This window comes from Orcinus orca, chromosome 7 (genome assembly GCF_937001465.1).
Source record: "Orcinus orca chromosome 7, mOrcOrc1.1, whole genome shotgun sequence".
In the NCBI taxonomy this organism is placed as follows: Eukaryota; Metazoa; Chordata; class Mammalia; order Artiodactyla; family Delphinidae; genus Orcinus; species Orcinus orca.
The window spans coordinates 76,182,306-76,206,372 of record NC_064565.1 but is presented as its reverse complement, the minus strand read 5'-3'; the positions used below and the strand labels follow the sequence as shown (position 1 = coordinate 76,206,372).

General features: G+C 36.4%; 1 protein-coding gene across 1 annotated transcript in view; it reads right to left on the bottom strand.

Moving 5' to 3' along the window:
* The window catches only part of ANKAR (ankyrin and armadillo repeat containing), an 88,779-nt gene that overhangs the window by 34,954 nt on the left and 29,758 nt on the right, over nt 1-24,067 (bottom strand). Inside the window, exons 9-13 of the mRNA XM_004276930.3 lie at nt 22,138-22,346; nt 19,405-19,509; nt 17,811-18,052; nt 12,779-12,947; nt 84-325 (exon numbers count right to left, since the gene is read on the bottom strand). Of these exons, the coding sequence (XP_004276978.1) occupies nt 84-325; nt 12,779-12,947; nt 17,811-18,052; nt 19,405-19,509; nt 22,138-22,346 (967 nt within the window). The remainder of the gene's footprint in view (nt 1-83; nt 326-12,778; nt 12,948-17,810; nt 18,053-19,404; nt 19,510-22,137; nt 22,347-24,067) is intronic.

Below are 24,067 nucleotides of genomic sequence, written 5' to 3'. Positions count from 1 at the left end.
GTTTTAGTTTTCTTTTCACTTAATTAAATTCAATATTGAATGCTTTATCTAAGAAAAATGAAAAAGAATCATAAAATTCCTACCTTGAGGAGTTTTAAAAGATATTTACTTAGTGATTTTTCCAGAAATGCTCTCTGTATAGCAGGGTTGTAACTTGCCAGTGCTTCCACAGCCATTGCACCCTTCACTTGAACACCAAGTTGTTTTCCCACAAAAAGAGCCACCAGAGGAGGAATGGCTCCTTCCATAGCCATAGCATCCTGAACTTCCTTATTGTCACGTGCAACCTCAGCAATTGTAACAGAAGATACAGCTGTCAACACATCTTCAAATGAATTCAAGAACCAGTTAAATAAATCTTTTAAAAAGTAAGAACATAAAAATGCAGCATATATCACTAGTTTCCCATATTTGAAAATCAAATTTATAGAGTTTAGAAAATAAAGAAAAATAGAAAAAATAAAACTGTCCAGACTTTCACCACCCAAGCACAAACATTTCATTTAATCTCATCCACTACTTTTATAAATATATATAATATGTAAATATAGATAACTTTAGTGTTACATATTTAATATAGTGGTACTATAAACACAGTATCCTGCATTTTAATTTACCATAAAATTTTTCCCATTCTTTATGAACATCAGTGTCTCCTAAATATTCCATTAATGGGTGTATCACATTTCCTTAAACATTTGCATTTTAAAAAATAATGTGTTGTTTCCAACTTTTCACTGTTTTAAACAATGCTTAGGAGAAATCTTGGCACATTTCCTTCCTGTTTGTATTTTTTTCCCTTATTATAAGAGTCCTAGGAACTATTGGAATAACTTAATACATTTGCAGTAAATTTATTTTCTTTTTCTCCCCTTTTTCTTCTTTTTTAAATTGAAGTATAGTTGACATACAATATTATGTTAGTTTCAGGTGTACAGCATAGTTATTTGATATTTAAATACATTATGAAATGATCAACTCAAAAAGTAACCATCTATTCCCATACAATGTTATTTCAATATTACTGGCCATATTCCTTATGCTGTATACTACATCCTTGTGACTTATTTTATAACTGGAAGTTTGTACTTCTTAATCCCCTTCACTTATTTCGCACAACCCCCAAACTCCCTTTGCCTCTGGCAATCACCAGTTTGTTCTCTGCATCTATGAGTCTGTTTTTATTTTGTTTGTTCATTTGTTTTGGTTTTTAGATTCCACACATAAGTAATATGATATTTGTCTTTGTCTGACTTATGTCACTTAGCATAATACCCTCTAGTTCCATCCATATTGCTGCAAATGGCAAGATTTCATTCTTTTTTATGGCTGTAAATATTCCATTGTGTATATATACTACATCTTCTTTATTCATTCATCTATCAGTAGGCACTTAGGTTGCTTCAATATCTTGACTATTGTTAATAATGCTAACTGAAAATAGGGGTGCTTTTATCTTTTTGAATTAGGGTATAAGTTTTCCTTGGGTAAACATCTAGAAGTGGAATTGCTGGATCATTTGGTAGTTCTATTTTTAATTTTTTGAGAAATCGCCACACTGCTCTCCATAGTGGCTGCACCAATTTACATTCCCACCAACAGTGCTAGAGGGTTCTTTCTTCTCCACACCCTCAGCAACACTTGTTATTTGCTATCTTTTTGATGATAGCCCTTTGAAGAGGTGTGAATGATATCTCATTGTGGTTTTGATTTGCATTTCCCTGGTGATTAGTGATGTTGAGCATCTTTTCATATGTCTCTTGGCCATCTGTATATCTTCTTTGGAAAAATGTCTATTCAGGTTCCCTGCCCACTTTTTAATTGGATTGTTAGGTTTTGTTTTTTTTTTTTGTTTTTGTAACGTTGAGTCATTTGAGTTCTTTATATATATTGGATATTAAGCTTTTATCAGATATATTGTTTGCAAATATTTTATCCTAATCAGTAGGTTGTTTTCTCATTTTGTTGATGGTTTCCTTTGCTATGCAAAGCTTTTTAGTTTGATTTAGTCCCATTTGTTTATTTTTGGTTTTGTCTCACTTGCCTGAGGAGAAATATTCAAAAAATATTGCTAAGATCAATGTCAAAGAGCATACTGCCTGTTTTCTTCTAGAAGTTTTAAAATTTCAGGTCTTACATTTAAGTCTTTAATCCATTTCAAGTTTATTTTTGTATACAGTGTAAGAAAGTGTCCAGTTTGATTCTTTTGCATGAAGTTGTCCAGTTTTCCCAACAGCATTTATTGAAGAGATTATCTTTTCCCCATTGTATATTCTTTCCTCCTTTGTCACAGATTAATTGACCATATAAGCATGGGTTTATTTCTGGGCTCTCTTTCTTTGCCATTGATTTATGTGGCTCTTTTTGTGCCAGCATGATACTGCTTTGATTACTATAGCTTTGTAGTATAGTTTGAAATCAGAGAGTGTGATACCTCCCGCTCTGTTCTTCTTTCTCAAGATTGCTTTGGCTATTTGGGTCTGTTGTGGTTCCATACAAATTTTAGGATCATTTGTTCTAGCTCTGTGAAAAATGCCATTGATATTTTATTAAGGATTTCATTGAATCTGTAGATTACCCTGGGTTGTATGGCCATTTTAACAACATTAATTCTTTCAGTCCACGAGCTTGGTACATATTTCCATTTATTTGTTTCAACTTCAATTTCTTTCATCAATGTCTTACAGTTTTTAGAATACAGGTCTCTCACCTCCTTGGTTAAATTTATTCCTAGGTATTTTATTATTTTTGATGGAATTGTAAATGGTATTGTTTTCTTAATTTCTCTTTCTGATAGATTATTAGTGTACAGAAACACAATGGATTTCTGTATATTAATTTTGTATCCTGCAAATTTACTGAATTCATTTATTAGTTCTAATAGTTTTTTGGTGGCCTCTTTCGGGTTTTCTATATATAGTAGTATAATTTCACCTGCAAACAGTGACAATCTTACTTTTCTCTTTCCAATTTAGAGTCTCTTTATTTATTTATTTTATTTTCTGATTGCTGTGGCTAGAACTTCCACTACTAGTTGAATAAGTGACAAGAGTGGGCATCCTTGTCATATTCCTGATCTTAGAGGAAATGCTTTCAACTTTTCACTGTTGACTATGATATTAGCTGTGATTTTGTCATATATGGCCTTTATTATGTTGAGGTATATTACCTCTATACCCACTTTGTTGAGAGTTTTTATTATAAATGGATGTTGAATTTTGTCAGAAGCTTTTTGTGCATCTATTGAGATGATAGAATTTTCATCCTTGGTTTGTTAATGTGGTATATCACACTGGTTAATTTGTGGACATTGAACCATCCCTGGGATAAATGCCACTTGATCATGTATGATCCTTTTAATGTATTGTTGAATTTAATTTGCTAATATTTTGTTGAGGATTTTTGCATCAATGTTCATCAGGGATATTGGCATGTAATTTTCTCTCTTTTTTTTTTTTTGTAGTTTCTTTGGTTTTGGCATTTGGGCAACGGTGGCCTCACAGAAGGAGTTTGGAAGTGTTCCTTTCTCTTCAGTTTTTTGGAATAGTTTGAAAAGGATAGGTATTAACTCTTCTACAAATGTTTGATAGAATTCACCTGTGAAGGGACTTCCCTGATGGCACAGTGGATAAGAATCAGCCTGCCACTGCAAGGGACACGGGTTTGATCCCTGGTCTTGGAAGATCCCACATGCCATGGAGCAACTAAGTCCATGCACCACAACTTCTGAGCCTGCGCTCTAGAGCCTGTGAGCCACAACTACTGAGCCCATGTGCTGCAACTACTGAAGCCTGTGCACCTAGAGCCCATGTTCCACAACAAGAGAAGCCACTGCAATGAGAAGCCCGCACACTGCAATGAACAGTAGTCCCCACTCTCTGCAACCAGAGAAAGCCTGTGCGCAGAAATGAAGGCCCAATGCAGCCAAAAATAAATTAATTAATTAAAAAAAAAAAAACCTTAAAGAAATACTTGTATACAAACGTTCATAGCATTATTTTTATTAAAAAAAGAATTCACGGGGCCTCCCTGGTGGCACAGTGGTTCAGAGTCCGCCTGCTGATGCAGGGGAGACGGGTTCGTGCCCCGGTTTGGGAAGATCCCACATGCCGCAGAGCGGCTGGGCCCTCGAGCCATGGCCACTGAGCCTGCACGTCCAGAGCCACAACGGGAGAGGCCACAACAGTGAGAGGCCTGCGTACCGCAAAAAAAAAAAAAAAAAAAAAAGAATTCCCCTGTGAATTCTTTAGTTTATTGGGAGTTTTTTGATTAATGATTCAGTTTCACTGCTAGTAGCAGTCTGCTTCTATTTCTTCCTGATTCAGTTTATCCATTTGTTCTAGGTTGTCCAATTTGTCGGTGTATAATTGTTTGTAGTAGTATCTTATGATCCTTTGTATTTCTGTGGTGTCAGGTGGAATTTCTCCTTTTTAATTTATAATTTTATTTATTTGGGCCCTCTCTCTTTTTTCTTGATCAGTTTGGCTAAAGGTTTATCAATTTTGTTTATCTTTTCAAACAACCAGCTCTTAGTTTCCTTGATCTTTTCTATCTTTTTTTGTCTCTAGTTCATTTACTTCCACTCTGATCTTTATTATTTCCTCCATCTACTAATTTTTTTGTTTGTTATTCTTTTTCTAGTTCCTTTAGGTGTAAGGTTAGACTGTTTGAGATTTTTCTCATTTCCTGGGATAGGCCTGTATTGCTAAACTTCTCTCTCAGAACTGCTTTTGCTAAGTCCTATAGATTTTGCAAAGTTGTACTTTTATTTTTCTTAAGGTGTTTTCTGATTTCCTCTTTGATTTCTTCATTGACCCATTTTTATTTTATTTTTTTTAATTAACATGTAGTTTAGTCTCTACGTGTTTTTGTGTTTTTCCCATTTTTTTTCCTGTAATTGATTCCTAATTTCATACCATTTGGTCGGAAAAGATGCTTGATATAATTTCTATCCTCTTAAATTTGTTGAGACTAGATTTGTGGCCTAGCAAGCTATATATCTGGAGAATGTTCCATATGCACTTGAAAAGAATGCGTATTCTGCTGGGTTTGGATGGAATGTTCCATATATATCTGTTAAGTTCAGTTGGTCTAATGTATCATTTAAGGCCAATGTTTCCTTATTGATTTTGTTTTGATGATCTGTCCATTGATGTAAGTGGGTGTTAAAGTCCCCTACTATTACTGTGTTAATGTCAGTTTCTCCCTTTGTGTTTGTTAATATTTGCTTTATGTATCTAGGTGCTCCTATTTTGGGTGTATATGTATTTATACATGTTATATCTTCTTGTTGGATTGATACCTTTTATCATTATGTAATGCTCTTCTTTTTCTCTTGTTACAGTCTTTGTTTTGATGTCTATTTTGTCTGATATAAGTATTGCTACTCCAGCTTTCTTTTTATTTCCATTAGCATGGAATGTCTTTTTCCATCCCCTCACTTTCAGTCTGTGTGTATCTTTAGATCTAAAATGAGTCTTGGGGGCTTCCCTGGTGGTGCAGTTGTTGAGAATCCGCCTGCCAATGCAGGGGACACGGGTTTGAACCCTGGCCCAGGAGGATCCCACATGCCGTGGAGCAGCTAAGCCAGTGTGCCACAATTACTGAGCCTGCACTCTACAGCCCGTGCTCTAGAGCCCACAGGCCACAGCTGCTGAGCCTGCGTGCCGCAACTGCTGAAGCCCACACGCCTGGAGTGTGTGCTCCGCAGCAGGAGAGGCCACTGCAGTGAGAGGCCCGTGCACCGCAGGGGGGAGTGGCCTCTGCTCACTGCAACTAGAGAAAAGACCGAACGCAGCAGCAGGGACCCAATGCAGCCAAAAATAAGTAAATAAAATAAATAAATTTATTTTAAAAACAAATAAATAAAAATAAAATGAGTCTTGGTAGGCAGCATATTTATGTGTCTTGTTTTTTATCCATTCAGCCACCTTATATGTTTTGTATGGAGCATTTAGTCCATTTACATTTAAATTAATTATTGATAGGCATGTACTTATTGCCATTTTGTTAACTGTTTTCTGGTTGTTTTGTAGTTCTTCTCTGTTCCTTTTTTCTTCTCCTGCTCTCTTCCCTTGTGACTTGATGAGTATCTTTAGTGTTATGTTTGGGTTCCTTTCTCATTTTTTGTGTATCTATTATAAGTTTTTGGTTTATGGTTACCACTAGGTTCATATGTAACAACCTATGTATATAGGTGTCTATTCTAAGTTCATGATCTCTTAAGTTTGAACACATTTTAAAAGCTCTAAAATTTTACCCCCTCCCCATGTTAAGCTGTCTACTAGCTCTGTAAGTGGTTAATCCACTATCTTTATTATATGTTTGCCTTTACCAGTGATATTTTTTCTTTCATAATTCTATTATTTCTAGTTGTGGCCTTTTCTGCTTAGAGAACTCCCTTTAACCTTTCTTGTAAGGCTGGTTTAATGGTGATGAACTCTTTTAGCTTTTGTCTGTAAAACTCTTCTCTCTCCTTCAATTCTGAATGATAACCTTGCCAGGTAGAGTATTCTTGGTTGTAGGTTTTTTCCTTTCAGCACTTTGAATATATCATGTCACTTTCTTCTGGACTGCAAAGTTTCTGCCAAGAAGTCAACTGATATGGGAGTTCCCTTATATGTAACTAATTGCTTTTCTCTTGCTGCTCTTAAGATTAAGATTTTAATTTTTGACATTTTAATTATAATGGGTCTTGGTGTGGACCTCTTTGGGTTCATCTGTTTGGGACACTGTGCTTCCTGGACTTGGATGTCTGTTTCCTTCTCCAGGTTAGGAAAGTTTTCAGCTATTACTTCTTCAAATAAGTTCTCTGCCCTTTCTCTCTTATCCTTCTTGGACCCATATAATGTGAATGTTGGTACACCTGATGTTGTCCCAGAGGTCCCTTAAACTATCCTCATTTAAAAATTTTTTACTTCTTTTTTCCATTCAGCTTGTGTGAATCCACTACTCTGTCTTCTAGATCACTTACCCATTCTTCTATATTATCTACTCTACCATTGATTCCCTCTCGTATATTTTCCATTTCTGTTATTGTATTCTTCCGCTCTGATTGGTTCTTTTTTATATTTTGTAACTCTGTTGAAGTTCTCACTGTGTTCATCCATTCTTCTCACAAGTTTGGTGAACATCTTTATGATTATTACCTTGAACTCTATCAGGTAGATTGCTTATCTCTGTTTCATTTAGTTCTTTTTCCAAGGTTTTGTTTTGTTCCTTCATTTGGAACATATTCACCTGTCTCCTCATTTTGCCTAAGTCTCCAAATTTATTTCCATGTATTAGGTAGGTTCCTTCTCTCTCCCAATCTTGGAGAAGTGGCCTTATGTAGGAGATGTCCTATGGAGTCCAACAGCATGCTCCCCTCTGGCCACCAGAGCTAGATGCTCAAAGGGTGTCCTTATGTGGGCTATATGCCCCCTTCTGCTGTAGTGGGGCCAGCTACTTTGGGCACACTGGTAGGCAGGACTGGCTCCTGGTCTGGCTGACTGAGAGGTCCTGCCTTGTGTGGCTGCTGTGGGCACACTGGTGGGCAGGGCAGGCTCTGGTGGTTAGACAGTTGCGAAGCCAGTGATGCAGGCAAGCTGGTGGGTGGGGCAGGCCCCTAGCACTAATAGGCTAGAAGGAGGATTCCAAAATGTGCCTGCCAGCATCAGTGTCAGCACAGTAGAAGATCACATGAATAGCTGCCTCAGTGTCTCATTCCCCAGTAGGAGTCCCAGCTGCCTCCTGCCTCTCCAAGAGGCCTCTCCAAGATGAGCAAGTGGGTCTGACCTAGGCACCTTTCAAACTGCTGCCTCTCTGCAGTGGGCCTCAGAGCATGTGAGATTTTGCATGCACCCATAAGAGCAGTTTCAGTTTCCTACAGCCCCCTGGCTCTCCCAGACATACGCCTCACTGGTTTTCAAAGCCAGAAGTTTTGGGAGCTTATCTTCCTTGCATAGGATGCCCTAGCTGGGGAACCTGATATGGGGCTCAGACTCCTCACTACCCTGGGAGGACTTACCTGGCCGTGATATCTTTCCCACTTGTGGGTCACTACATTGGGGGTGTGGGTCCGGACCAGACCATGTCTCTGCCCCCTCAACCATCTCATTGTGGTTCCTTCTTTATATCTTTAGTTGTGGGAAATCTTTTCTGCTAGTCTTCAGGTTGTTCTCAGAGATAATTGCTCTGCAAGTAGTTGTAATTTTGGTGTGCCCGCAGGAGGAAGTTAGCTCAGCATCTTCCTATGCTGCTGTCTTGAACCTGACCTGGTCCCCAGAAAACTGCTTTTCAAATGATATGATAATAGCATCCTACTCTCCAATAATCAGAGTATGAGAGTATTGATGTCACTGTAACTTTTTAAGTACAGATATTATCATTAAGAATAAATACATAAATAGGCAAAAAAATGGTGTCTCACTTTGTTTTGGGTTACTAGTAAATCTAAACATTTTCATATATGCATATTAACAAGTTGTAATTGTTCTCTTTAAAACTTAGAGGGGGACTTCCCTGGTGGTGCAGCGGTTATAAATCTTCCTGCCAATGCAGGGGACATGGGTTCGATTCCTGATCCAGGAGGATCCCACATGCCGCAGAGCAACTAAGCCCGTGCGCCACAACTACTGAGCCTGTGCTCTAGAGCCCGTGAGCCACAACTACTGACCCTGCATGCTGCAACTACAGAAGCCTGTGCACCTAGAGCCTGTGCTCTGCAACAAGAGAAGCCACCACAATGAGAAGGCTGTGCACCATAACGAAGAGTAGCCCCTGCTCGCCGCAACTAGAGAAAGCCTGCATGCAGCAACGAAGACCCAGTGCAGCCAAAAAATGAAATAAAATAAAATTCAGAGAAAAGTTGCAAAAATAAGTCAGAGAACTCTCCTAAGATTTGGCAACAACTGATTTTTGCCCAAACCAATCTTTACTATGATGTTTGCAAAATGTTTATTTTCCAAATCTACTGCTCCCTTCATACTTATCAGTTGCATTCTACTGTAAAGAAGAGCTCTCCCTACTTCTCTATTTATTTATTTCCTTGTTTATCCACTTATCATCAAGATGGGCTCTTGGATTTTTATTTTATTCAATGAGTTATAATCCATTAATTTCATTATTTGTATTGATTCTCTGTCCAAGATTTGGCAATTGTCCAAGATTGTCCAACTTGAAGGGCCAGTGGGAGTTCCTTCAAGTTGACCCCTGTGTCCTTTAGATACACCTCCATTTGAGGGGGGCGCATTTTCTTACTTTCTGCCACAATACGATGTTTTGGACTTACCATGTACCTGCTCTGCCCCAGCCCCGGAATCACCCATTTCTCCAAGAAGCTCTGGTTTCTTTTAATGAGGAATGGTATTTAGAAATAAAGATTTGGTACTAGGTATATTCATTGCTACTGAAGTGTCATTGCTACTAGACTCTTTAAGCAGACAAGGCTAGGAAAATATATATATTTCCAATTTTCCAATTCCAGTCCAACCCCACAGGATTCTTTATTGCCTTTCCACATTCTGTATATTTCTTTTCACAGTGAGAACCCAATAATATTAACACTTTATTGATTTGGTCAGTCCTACAATACTTATAACACAGGTTCAGAGCTGTTTTACCCATATCACTATGAAATACAAATCCACTAAGAAGAATTCAAGATATGTTTTTTTCTCCCCTAGACTGAAGCTGTATAGTAAAGCACTGTGCTCAAAGTTACTTTAAAAAGCTACTTTAAAATTAAAAAAAGTTACCTGTGTTCATTTTTTTCTTTTTAATCTAGCTATATAATTCATTTGATATATAATGGGGTTCATTTGTTTTTGTTTGTATTCAATTTTAGATTCCTCCTTCTGTCTTGTAGATTTAATGTAGTTTTTTTTTTTAATGTGAAGACATCAATATGCTTCCAGAAGTTAAAACTGTACAAAAAGGTGTTTTTAAATTCAAGCAACCACACTCTCTAAATTTAGCATTTGTTCTTTCATAGACTTTCTTTTCAGGTTAATTGTCTGTCTATTAAGGCCTTATTGTTCATATCCATTTACATACTCACTTTATGTCAAATATATTAACTTTTTTGTTATGAATATTTTTATCATTCAATCACTTATATATTCAGCAAATATTTTATTGAGTGGCTACTAGGAGTGTCCTAGGTACTGGGAAACTATGACGAACCAACAAAACAAAGTCCTTAGCCTTGTGGAGCAAGCTCAAAGGCCAGAAGTATGAAATAGCAATAAGTTCAATATTAATTGAGAATAAAATAAGAGAGGAAAGGAGTGACAGGAAATAACAGGAAGGTTATTTCCTTTCCAAGTTGGAAGTTTAGAAGGCTGATAGGCTGTGCTAAAACTTTGGACATTATCATAGGTGACAAAGAGCCACTGAATAATTTAAAGGAAGGGAAAGATATAATCAATTTTGTATTTTAGATAGATCACTCTAGTAACACTTGGGATGTTTTTCAGCTAACAAGGTAATAAAATTAAGAGAGTGTGAAGGGAACCATTCTTTCTCTTACCCCATATTGCTGCATCAGTCCAAAAAGTACAAATTCCTACTCTCATCTCCCACTCAGGAATGTTACTCATTACCCCCATAAAATAATGAGTCATTGCAAATGCATGGCTTAGCTTCCTTTTGGTGCTATCTTTTTGCTATTTTCTCAAAGCAAGCTTTCCAGCTGTTACTGAAGTTTTGATCTCCATTACATTCTTGTGTCTATTTATGAATTGCACCCAAATTCTAAAGGGAGAGGGCTGTCTTTATTTACACCTCAATAATCCAGACTAGCTCTGAAGCTCAGAGGAGAGGTCAGGGATTTCGATAGAGAACTGGGAAGAATAGATTATGAATGTAATGAAGCTACTAAGAGTAAATAAAATTGCTTAAGAAGCGTGTGCTGTGTGAAAAAAGCAGCAGACCAAGAACAGAAGCTTGAGGAACTCCAACATTAAGAGCTGGGTGAAAGAAGCCTAATTATGGAGGTGTTTTGGGGTTTTTTTCCTATCTAAAACCCTTTCAGAATTCCAAAGTTCCAGATTTTAGAAGATAATGAGCTCATACTATACATTACATAACATCCCAGAGAATCTGGAGAAAACATATTTCTGCAGTGAAATGTATGAATAATCATTTTCAGAAGGATGAGGTTACTCTTTAAATTTTGCTCAGATAGTTTGGAGTTGAAAATCATTTCATATACTTTCTACCACATATTTGAATTTCCATGGTGGTGTTGTGTTATTATATAAACCTTTGTTAATAACACAGAACAGGACAATTGCATGCATTAGAAAAGATGAAATAAGAAGCACTGTAGGAACAAAAACATGTATGCATGTACATACATATGGGGAAGAGTATGAAACAAACAGCTAAAGATGGTAAAGCAAAGACCTCAAACAAACCAAACTCAGCAAAGGTTGAGGAACCCCTTGGAGATGTTAAGGAGATGTTAACAAGTCCATAGTCTTAAGAAACTGCATGTGAATCTACTTTGGGGCCATTTTACCTTAATGCATGAAATCTTAGAGTGGTTCAGAAGAGTTAAGAGGATATTGGAATTAATAAAACTCTTTTGTAATCCCCTAAAACTTAATAGCACAGCTAATATACAGGAGAATCATTTGTTAAAGCACTAAAATTAGAAGTGTAGAATTTACAAATTATAAATGGGGAGAAAAACAATGAAAATTTCTTCAAAAGTATTTATCTTCCTTGGAGTGAAGAGATAGTACAGATTACAATATAGGATGTTACTTTTATTTAGGTTTCAGATGAGGCAAGAGCCCAAAAAAGAAATGATTTTGGTAATTCATTTCTATAGCTTTCTTTCAGGAATTCATTTATTATTTATCCAAATTGCCTCTACAATTTGTGCTTTGTTCAAGCATCTGGGGTTGGGAGGAAGAAAAAGGATAGGGAAAACCTATTCCCTGACTTTAGGAATTTGTAATGAAGGGAAAGGACTTTCAAATGATTTCACTACATGATAGAGGTCCTTAGAAGATGATAATTGCTTAAATTTGAAGTTCTAAAGTAAAAGAAAGCCTTCTGCAACAATCCCCTTATCCATAACCTTGTCTTACATTTTAGCCAACATATTTATTCTGTATTCATTCTTAGAGGACTAGAATAGAAAGATAGGTGATAAACTGAGCAGGAAGAAAAACATACAACCTTTCCCCCAATTTTTTATTCCCCCAAATGTGGGGAAAACCATAGATTTTAAGTTTATGTATATGCTCACTGGAATGAGAAAATTCTTACAGAACCTGAGAGACCATTTGCAGTAGCTGCAGAAACTGCCTCATAGCTTCTGGTGTTCCTGGTGTTTATAGGCACTGAAGTTAATTAATTAATCATTAATTAACCTAATGATCTGATGACATTGAATTTTGATATCAAATATCTAACAGCAAATCTGAAGTCCTTATTGTAACTTGAAAAATAGCTTCCAATGATCAATGTGTGTCTTATTCATACAAGGAGACATCTACTTGAGTCCCTGGGCATATTAACTACATTATTTTCATTACTCATGCCAATATTTCCATTTATAAAAATATCTAGTTCAACATTTTAAAAATTATGGCTTTGAGAGTCAATTCCTTTTATAAATCCAGCAGTTTAAATTTAAGTGTTTCAGAAGTTAGGTTATGTTACATATGTCTAGTTCCATCCTAAGATAAATCCAGGACATCTATCATAAAGGACAAGTCCAAACATGTATTTGCTTCACTTAATATATCTGGTCACTTTAAAATATATAGAACTAAAGACTTACCTGACTCAGAACTCAGAAATGTGATAAGATACGGGATGCCTTTATGGTCTCTCACTGCTCTTTGATTGTTTTTGTTTCCCATACATAATACCCGTAGACAGTTCATTACATTTACTAGCACGCTTTCTATGTCTAAGTTCAAAAGATTTATCAGAGCTGGAATTCCATTCTAAAAATAAACAAAAAGATTTAATTGAAGTTATTTAAGATGTATGCTATCTTTATTTAGAAACACAAGTCTATAATCTTTCTTGCTATAAATATCTGCTTAATTAGGAGAGAAAAACTGCCCATAAACAAATGTGTCTACGGATATGGCACATTAAATGACAGTTATTACAACTTTGAGCATATCTTATGCTTCAATATTAAGGAAAGTATTCTATAAATATATTTTCTGCCTCCCTCCCTCCCTTCCTTCCTTCCTTCCTTCCTTCCTTTCTGTGCCGTACCACATGGCATGTGGGATCTTTGTTCCCCGACCAGGGATCGAACCCATGCCCCCTGCATTGGAAGTGCAGAGTCTTAACCACTGGACCACCAGGGAAGTCTCTATAAATATATTTTCAAATAGTCTCCTCTATACCAAAATAATTTGAGGCTGCAAGTTCACTGTAACATTTAAGTATCTAAAAGTGAAACAACTAAGTAATACCAATTGAATACAGTGCCCATTTGGAAATATTTGCTATTGTATACATTGCACTGGTAATTGGTAATTATATTTATGCAACACAAAATATTATTTTTAAATGTTAATATAGTTTCTTAATTTTAAGTGGAGTAAAGATGGCATTTCTCCCTACTAACAGAATTAATGAAAGGATATTAAAGAAGATAAGAAACAGAAATGTAATATCATTTTCAATAAAGCTAGGAGACATCAGTAATGTTGAACCATAATAAATGTTTATGAGTAGCCAACAGGGATGCGCAAGATCTCCCATGGCCACCGGCTACAGGAAATACTGGCAGAACACAGTTTTCCAAAGTAAGTGGCTCTACCTTAAGGGGCAGGAAAACATACACATACACACACAACACACACACAACACACACACACACACACATCCCTGTCTGGAACAAGAGGAATGGGTATGGAGGATGGCAGCAGGATCTTTCCTGGACCAATTTGTCCTAAAGTTTCAAAAATTAAGGAGGGCAAGGACGAATAAAGAATGATACCAATAAGAGGTTTGGAACAAGTAGTCTTATTGGTGAGATAAAAAGGAAGAGATAGACTTTTGCATTGTGTAGGAAATAGAATCCACATTATGAGTACTATGCAACAGTCTCTGCTGGCTAAGGGAAAGTGAAGCTGAACAGACCCATGCATACAACCCTGTAGCATATGTCATATTCTTGCTAGCCTAGAACATGGATCTGGGCCCTTTCCCACATGCATTTCCTGCAAATAGCTAGACCAGAAAGAACTTATCTAATTCAAAGTGAGTAATGTTCAAAAAGGAAGCAGAACAGGATCTGTCCAAATATATTATAAGATTAAAAATAGGAAAAACTTACGACAGATAAAGAATGCTTGTAAGAAAAATATGCCACAAAGTAGATGAAAAACTTTAACTGAAAATGGTATATTGTTATCAATGAAAAAAATTAGGCAATCACCTCTATAAAACAAGGGTGCACAGGAGAGACATCAGTGCTCAGGGAAGATTTTTTGAGACAGGGAGAGGTGAAACAAGAGCTGGAAAAGCTCAGGAAAGATGTGGAAAAATATAAAAGCCAAACTGTAATCTACACAAAAATAAATAAGGCCAGAAAACATAGCAAGAGACAAGGAGGATAGGATTGAGGGGGAAAAAAATGAAATAAAACAGTGAGTGGAAAAGGACTAGAGAGAAAATGATAGCTGTATAAAACTGGAAAAGGTGATATAATACACAAATAATTGGTATTCCCAAAGAGAAGTGTAGTTAAGATTTAATTAGTTAATTAAAGTTAATTCAGTGATCAGTAAATTCAAGTCAACTTTTGACTTTCATCTTACAACAGCCTTTGACACTATTGATATTCTTCTCCTCTTTGAACATGTTGCCCGTTTGGCTGATAGGACAACAGTTTCCTCAGGTTTCCTCTTACCTCAGTGGCCATTCCTTCTTAGTCTCCTTTGAGGTCCCTCCAGATCTTTCAGCTTTCCCACAGCTCCTGGTGACTCAACTCCCAGAAAAATAATACAGTATATGACTACTTCTCACCATTTCCACTATTACCACCCTGGTTCAAGACACCACTGTCTGTCACCTGGATTACCAAAATAGCTTCTTAGTTAGTCTTGCTGCATCCACCCTTGCCCACCTGTTTCAACACAGAAGGTAGAGTGATATAAATCTCTTCATGGAACTTCCCAGAACAAAATTATTCAATGGCTTAACATACTCAGAGAAAAAGCCAGGGTGTCTAACAATTATCCACATGGCCCTACATGATGTGGTCCACCATTACCCAGCTAAGGTGTCTCCTATTTCTCTTTCTTCAGCTACTTTTTCTTACTTGCTATTCCTTGAATATGCCAGGCATACTCTCACTTCATTTACTTTGCATTTGTTTCCTCTGCCTAGAATGCTCTTCCCAACAGAAAAACATGGCACACTTCCTCATCTATTTTAGGTTTGTACTCAAATGCCAACTTCTTTTTTTAAATTTATTTTATCGAAGTATAGTTGATTTACAATGTTTTGTTAATTTCTGCTGTATAGCACAGTGATTCAGTTACACACACACACATATATACATTCTTTTTTTGTATTCTTTTCCATTATAGTTTATCACAGGATACTGAATATAGTTCCCTGTGCTATACAGTAGGACCTTGTTATTTATCCATCTTATATATAATAGTTTACATCTGCTAATCCCAACCTCCCAATCCATCCCTCCCCCACCCCTCTCCCTTTTTCAAATGCCAGCTTCTTAGTGAAGTATTTTTTGCCAAGCTCCCCCCTTCCCTTTCCCTGCTTTATTTTCCTCCTTAACATCTCTTCTCATTGAATATACTATATTTGGTTTGTTTTCTTTATTGTCTTGTTACCCCCAACTGGAATAAAAACTCCATGAAGGCTGGGATTTTGTCTGTTTTGTTCACTGCTATAACTCTAACATCTAGAAGTGTATTTCCATACAATAAACTCTCAAAAAGTACTTGTTTATGAATTTACAGAAAGAATAATGCAGAAAAAATATTTAAAGACATGAATTCAAGAAAACGTTTTGAAAATAAAAGAAGATGAATGTACATGTTGAAAAGTCACACCAAGCCCCAGGAAAAATAGGTAACTAACACTGATGTGTAAGTCCTGGAATTTAAAGATAAAGAAAAAAAAAGGAAGAAAACACTGCTCATACAGTAGAAGATTTTTAGAGAACCAAAAATAATAACAAAATATGCCAAAACTAAGATTAAACATCACATCAATAAATGTAAATGAGCTATATTCAATAAAAAGTGAATGACAAAGCAAACCCAAATATACTGCATACAAGGGACTAACTCTGGGTGATCAGAATCACTGGAGAGGTCTAAAGTGAGGTCTAAATGAATAAGACTAACTGACTAACTCTAGTTGTGGGCCTGGGGGGAGGGGAAAATTTCTAATATATTTTCCAAATGATTGATAACAAAACAACCAGCAAGAAGTAAAATGACTCCAAAAAGTTAAAAAGAAAACGATAAGCAAAGCCAAATTAAACATGAGAGCACAAAAGAACACAAAGATCACAAATCTAATTTTGGACAACACAGAATTTGGGGCAAAAGTATTGCACTTGACAAAAAGTGTATATTTTATAATGCTAAATGACTCAGTCCATAATGAAGAAGTGTCACCTGACAAAAACTATAAAAATAACCTTATTTATAAATATCTTTAAACGATCTTACCTAAAATATTAATAGACATAATAAGGTGGGTTTTATTTGAAGAACTACAGCATGGCAAAGATTGCTGGGTGTTCACAAAAAAAAAATTTTTTTTTCTTCTAATTCTTTCTAGTACACAAATAGACTACATTTACCAGCCAGAATAGAAATAGCCAAGATGGCACTATTTCTTTTAATATCTTCTCATAAACAACAAGAAGCAACCACATCCCCCAGAGCTAAATAAGCAGTTGACCTGTCTTCCATGTTGTCCCAGGTGATAGTTTTACCAGATAATTTTGTTGAGAAACAGTTTTCCCTTGGTCTCTTGCACTCCTACCAGTATTGGGAGTGTATCAAGATTGTAACAGCTCTTTTACCTGGGCCATTTTTCAGGATTTTTATGTAGCTATCTTTTTTTTTTTTTTTTTCTTTTTGACTGAGAAATAAATCTTCATTTGTTTTTAGCATTGATATTTGGGAGATATTACCACAATATCATCTAGGCTATCCTAGATGATACCACCTCCTTATGTAACATAAACTCCTCCCCAGACCTTGCCAAACTGGAGCTAGCAAGATTTTATGTGTCACTTCCTTGAATTACTGTTCACTTCATTTGCCTGTGGTTTTTCTCATTATAATGCCATTACCCCATGATGTGGGCCCTAGAAGTGGTACATGTGCAAGTACAACCTTTACTCATATCCTAATGCTGTTTATCACTTACTGGATCTTGGCTCATCCTGCTATCATTCTTGAAAGGTGTGGTAACGTCTACCGCCAGGCAAAGAATAGGCTTGCTTACTGGTTGCTACCAAAGTTATAGGTTTCTTAAGCTCAGCGTTCCTCAGATTTGACACAAACCCAATGTGCAGGTATGATCTACCTGGGCCCACTCTGTTGCCTTGTGAGACTTTGGGACAGGGAAAACAGACAACCCTTTGCTGTGCTTGCTCTGGTACTATCTTGCTCTTGTCTAATTTTGGCACTCATGGGATTGTGGCAGGTTTTCTCTTTGCCATCCTCATTAAGATTGGAGCTCTTCCCTGAGAGTTTATGAGGGCCACTGCATAATGAAATGGGTATGTATCTTTCTAGCTTCTATATGAGAGAATTAGTCAGTCAAAATGATGTTCTATGAAAAGAGCTTACATATTTGGCAATAACATCCTTGTTTTCAAGTTGAGCAATATCATATAGAATGACAGCACACCGAGAGTGTAGTTCGGGTTCATCAGAAACCAGTAGGTCGATCAAAGCTGGAATAGCTCCTGCTTCTACTAGAGCATGCACTATCTTTGCATGGGTTGAGATATTACTCAATAACCCAACTGTTTTGCACTGTAATTTTATTTTGGAACCTTTTAATAGATTGATTAAGGCAGGAATGGTGCCTGCAATGAAAAGATCAAGAAAAAGCATGAATTGTTTGTAACTATTTGTAGTCAATTTATCATGGTAAGATTTAAATAATGTTTATGGGCATTGCCATATAAACAGCAAATAATTCTGTAAAATATTTATAAAATTATCATTTGAAACTACGCAAATGTACTTTTCTTTCTTTTCGATAGTGTAGGCGGCTCTCATTGTTTACACATTTGATTTTCACATAGCACACAATCATACATTTCATATTGGTGATACTAAGTCACCGCTGAAACATTGAATTTTGACTTAAGATCATTGATATATAAATGATTTGAGCTACCATATGGTAGAGTTCAGTTTTGGTTACTGCATCAACTTTGTGTGGCAGTTGTTTGTATAATTATTTGAGCATTTTATTATGTTTTACTCATGTTTTATACAATCAACTGAAAAATGAAAAGTGCTGAATCTAGTATAAAGCAGTCTTAGCCTCATTAATTACAGTTTGTTCAAAGATGAAAATTATTGGGCGTGGTGAAAATAGAAAATATGGCTTCAGTTGGATGCTTGTTACTTTAGTTCAATGTGAAGGAAAAACATTAAAGAGCACACATGACATGCTGGTAATATCATGGGTATAATTAGGGATGTATATATGTATTTAGCTACCTTAAATGAAACCTCCATCATGACTTGTTTATCTGTGGTTCACTTTTTTTGGACAAAGAGCTTTTTGTACATGTTTTTAGGAACATATTAGGGGACTACCTACGATAAATTTTTCATTCATTCAACAAATATTTATGAAGCATCTCATTTGTGCCCAATATTCACATTAGAGTAATGGCTACCATAATGGATAGTGTAGATAGAATATTTCCATCATTTCAGAAAGTTATAATGGGAAGTGCTATTCTCAAAACAATCCTGTGAGGTAGTAACTATTTTATTAATGAGGAAATTAGGCATAGAGAGAGTAAGCAACTAGCCTAAGTCCTAAATGTAGAGCTAGTTACAAACCCAGGCCTGACACTGCAACTGTTATTTTTACAAATAAAGTGTACCAAAAAAGAATAGGGATAATTTCTAAGTGAAAGTAAACATAGGATAGTATGATGAAGTAATTTAATATAATTTTTAAGTTCGCAAACTTTTAGAGAAATGAGATTTATATAGTTTTTTGATCCTGTGCAGCTTCCACTTGGAATATAAAATATAAGGTTTACAGGTAAAGGAAATGATCTTAGAAAAATAGAAAGTTAAAATCAACTAAAAAGTTTTCTCCATAATTAAAAATACATTTTAAAGTGATTGACTGAATAAATCCCCACATAAAATAGCATAAGCCAAAGATAGTTAATAGATTTCACATCACCTGCATCCAAAATACATTTCCAGTATTCATCATTTGCTAAGCAGATTACTTCTAAAGACATGACAGCCATCATCCTTCGTTTATAGCTTTCACACTGCAACATTTCTGGTAAGTTTTCAACAGAAAAATACACATTGTAATTTCATAAGAGGTAATGGAATGATTGATTCTGTTTCTGTACAGGCCAAGTGAAGCCATGAGTTGAGGTCACCAACATCACCACCAACTGCATTCATTAAATTCCCCTCTGTGCATGTGAGGTGCTTAAACGGATTGAACACCCACGTTCTTTGAAGTTTATAATCTATATAATTAGTATTTAAAAACTCTGAAATTTTTTATCTTTGGTCTGAATGACTTAGATTGGCTGGCCACATGGTTCAAATTCACTTGGAAAATAGTATACCTCTCTCTTGCCTGATATCAGTTGTTGAATAAAATTTGAGTGTGGGTTTTCAAGGACAGCAAAGTAAACTACATTACTGTCAATAAAATTTTAATATCCATTAAAGCTTTATACATTTCCTGAGTATGAAGAAGATACTTTAAAAAAAATCTTGAATGAACTTATACTCCAGACAGGAAGTAATACAAATATACATGATTCTAAACAATATCTCTGGTTCAAGCAAAACCACATAGAAATATCTTTGCTCATCTCTTTTTACCCAGCCCCTGTTAACAACAAATCTGGTCCTGACTCCTACCTAGCTGGTTCACTCCATGGTACTCTCTTTTAAATTTCAGCTTCCACTCCAAGAGCTAATCCCGGGGAGTTCTAATAAACTCTAATTCTTCTTTTACTCATCGTGGAAATGGGTAGTGTGAGGAGAAAGAGCTATTATAGGGCACGAAGCAAAGAAGCAGTGGCCAGACGCTCATGGTTACTGTTGTGTTCATGTCATTATCAGGACTTCCCAACAATCGCTGTAGGAAGGAGTGGCTGTCAAGAATTTTTTGTGCCATTAGGCTGTTACTGTTAGGGGCCAGAAGGTCCTACCACTGCATTTCAAATGTGTTAGCCTTTATCAAAAGCAGCAGGATAGTCTTCTTAGTTACCTCTCAAAAGACTAAGATATAATGATATATATGCATACAAATAAACACTGAAAACCCCGTCCAGTATCTCTTGGGCTGATATACTTGGAATGTGTTCCCAGCACCCAGTAAATTCCAAAATCAGGTATTGAGCCAGTTTTGAAACTAGTTACTCAGACTTTGTGCATCAGTAGGTTGAAAATCTTAAATATTTATTTATCTTATCCCATCCTAAAATGAGTTGTTGGGAGAAATATCAGTTCTCATTCTCCAATTTGTTTAATTTTTCCTTTAGTTTTATTAAAATAATATATGCTCATGATTCAGAGTTAAATGTTACTAAAAAGCCTACAGCAAAATATAACGGTTCTTTACCCCACCCTCTCCACTTTTCTGAATTTCTCTCTCCAGATAGTGCCACTTTGGACTCTTCCCCTATACCTTCTGTGATTTACATATCTCCACATTTCTAAATATTTATACACAGTTACCTTTGGCTATATCAGTTTTAGACATCATTGACTTCATGTCATGATAAATGGGAAACTAGCTCTTTCAACACTGCTCTGCCATTTCCTCTGCTCCCCCCCTTCCCTATATTTATAGTTTTTAGTTAAATGAAAATTCAACACTTACATTATAATGCCTATACAGATATTATTCACAGCTAAGTACTGCAGTGTACTGCCTTGTGTCTCCTTACTTTTGCTTTTCCTGGAGGTAATAATTTCCTTAGTTTATTTCATCTGCTTAGTTTTCTTTGTACCTATTGGTTATTCCTCCCACACTTTCCTTTTGGTCTGGGTACACAGTTTCCATTCTGGGACTTCCCTTTGCTGTCATCTTTGAAATTCCCTTTGCTTTTCTCTTGGGTCAGATTCCCAGTTTCCTGTTAGTTGGGGAGAATCCCTGCTTTAGATCTTTAGGTCTTTCCTGGTTAGCCTCTGCAGAGAGCACTCCTGACTGGCACTGCTAGTTCTCCAGCCAGCCTATTAGGGATTTATGGTGTGAATCTGAATCTCAGCTTTCCCAGAGTTGGCTTGGAATGATCCCTCTAGTCTGCTACGTCCTAAGACTTGCCTGTCTGCTTTCAATATTTTATTGCTTTTTCCTGTTTTCTCTTCAATGCTTGTTTGCTGCTATTTAATCTCTACATAATTTTAGTAGGGTCTTGAGAGGGAGTAAAATTAGATGTGTACATTCAGTTGGCCAGTAACTCTTACCTTTATAGTATTTCTGGCTAGATTGAATATAAATTGGGGGAGAAAACCTCAAATAGAATTTTTCACAAAACATTATCAAAATATGAGGAAAGATGTTGCTGAATCTGTCTCTAAAATTAAGATGTGAGGAATGAATTGGAAGGAATCTTATATTTTCCACTCAAACTTTATTTCCTACCTCTTTTTTTTTTTTTTTAATGGAGCCGAGGATGGCTGGACTTTTGGAGAAAGTTGGAAAATAAAAATAAATATAATTGTGTGAAATATCGTCTGGGTTTATTCTTTTATTTTAATTTAGAAATAAAACTACTTTTACACACACAAAAATAGTCCAGTATTATTTGTATTTCTGATTTTAACTCAGAATATGATGCATGCTTTACTTTGTTTTATTTCAGAATAAGTACCAATAATTAAACTGAATAATGATCAGAACATTTATTTATAAAGAGATTATGTGTTCTGTACTCACCTACTAAAGTTTTCCAAACTGGGAGTTCAGGAATATTTAACTCTATTACATGCTTGAGAACTTCCGTGTGAAAGGTTAGCACTGCTAAATGAATTATATTATTTCCTTTAATATCTGTTTTTCTCCAGTTAGCTCCAACAGAAAGTAGGTACTGAATAGTGTCCAGTGCTCCCGAAGTGGCAGCAAGTAACAGTGGAGTACACTGATTCCTAAAAATCAAGGAATATGTCATAATAATTGAGCACACACATAGTGTCAAATTTACTTCTTGTAAAACTATCCAAATGGCTGTTGGAGGAAGTCTGATTTATACATCATCTTCTTTTCCTTACATAGTGTTGTTCTGTATATTCCACATGTCAGTAGATTTGCCCCCCTTGCCTTGGCTACCCCTACCTTCCCTCCCAACTTGATTATCATGCATTACAATTCATTTGGAAGTTGATAATGTAGAGAGTTCTTAGGCTATCCTATCTCATTGGCTCCCTACAATTCTATGAGTGAAGGAAAAAGCAAGGCAAGTGTTATCAGCCCACTTTACAAATGATGAAACTGAGGCTCAGGTAGTGCTCCAGCCCATTTCTTTTTATAATTATTATTATTTTTTAACATCTTTATTGAAGTATAATTGCTTTACAATGGTGTGTTAGTTTCTGCTTTATAACAAAGTGAATCAGTTATACATACACATATATTCCCATATCTCTTCCCTCTTGCGTCTCCCTCCCTCCCACCCTCCCTATCCCACCCCTCTAGGTGGTCACAAAGCACCAAGCTGATCTCCCTGTGCTATGCAGTTGCTAACACATTCTTTACAATTCATGTCCACTTCTCAAATCCCAGCTTCCTCAGTGTGGCAGAAACTAACAGTTTTTCTCAAAAACCCACTATCTGCTTTTTAGATGGTGAAGAGTTTTTGGTTGGGCACATGGTAGTCCAGCCAAATGCTACATTTCCTACCTCCTCATATAGGTAGGTATGGCCACATGACTGAGTCTGGCCTGTGTGATGTTAGTAGAAGTTACCTGGCCAATTCCCTAAAGAGAAATGGAGTGTGCCATTACTTTTCCTCTCTCTTTCTTCTCATGGCTAGAATGCAGGCATAATAATGAAAGCAGGAGTTGCCATTTTGTACCAGGATATGGAAACCACATGTGAAGAAGCAACAAGAGGACGTCTGGGTCTCTCATATTGCCAAGCCATTATGCCAGCCCTCGACCACCAACCCAGACTTCATGAAAAAGAACTACATTTATCTTTTTTAAAACTACAGATATTTGGGGCTAGCTTTGTCACGGCAACTTCAACTGTATCTTAACTAACAGGTCTACTGACTAGCAATGTGACCTTAAGCAACTTGGGTTACTTTCTTGTCGGTAAAATTATGAGAGTAACAAAAATCAGCTGACAGTTTTGGTGTAAGGGATGAATAAGGTGCTTATTAGCACAGTCTTCATACATAGTCCCCCTGCCTTTTTTCACCATATCACATTGCCTCAAACATTACTTTTATGTTTTATCCTTATACCCATGCCTTCTTCTCTTCATGAAGCCCCTTTCTCTTGCTGCCTGTCCTTGAACGCTCACCAATATCCAGCTGGCCCCAAGCTTCTCCTCTTTTTCCTGGGCCCGGGGGAAACTCATCCTTTATGAGTAAACATCTCTTCATTTTCTCCCTTTTCTATTCTAACAGGAGAGTTCTCCTCCTGTTCCTGTCTTTCGCCTACTCAGTGGTAGGAATAAAGATAACTCCGACTTCTAACACCATCACTCTGATATTCCTCACTTGAAAAATACGTTAGCAAGTTATATTATGACCCTTTCCAGTTCCACAGTGCCACAGCCCCCTGCCAAGTGGGTCCTCTTCCGCCAGCCTAGCTCATGTATTGGCTGCCTCGCCAACATGCCTCCTTCTATTCAGCACCCATGC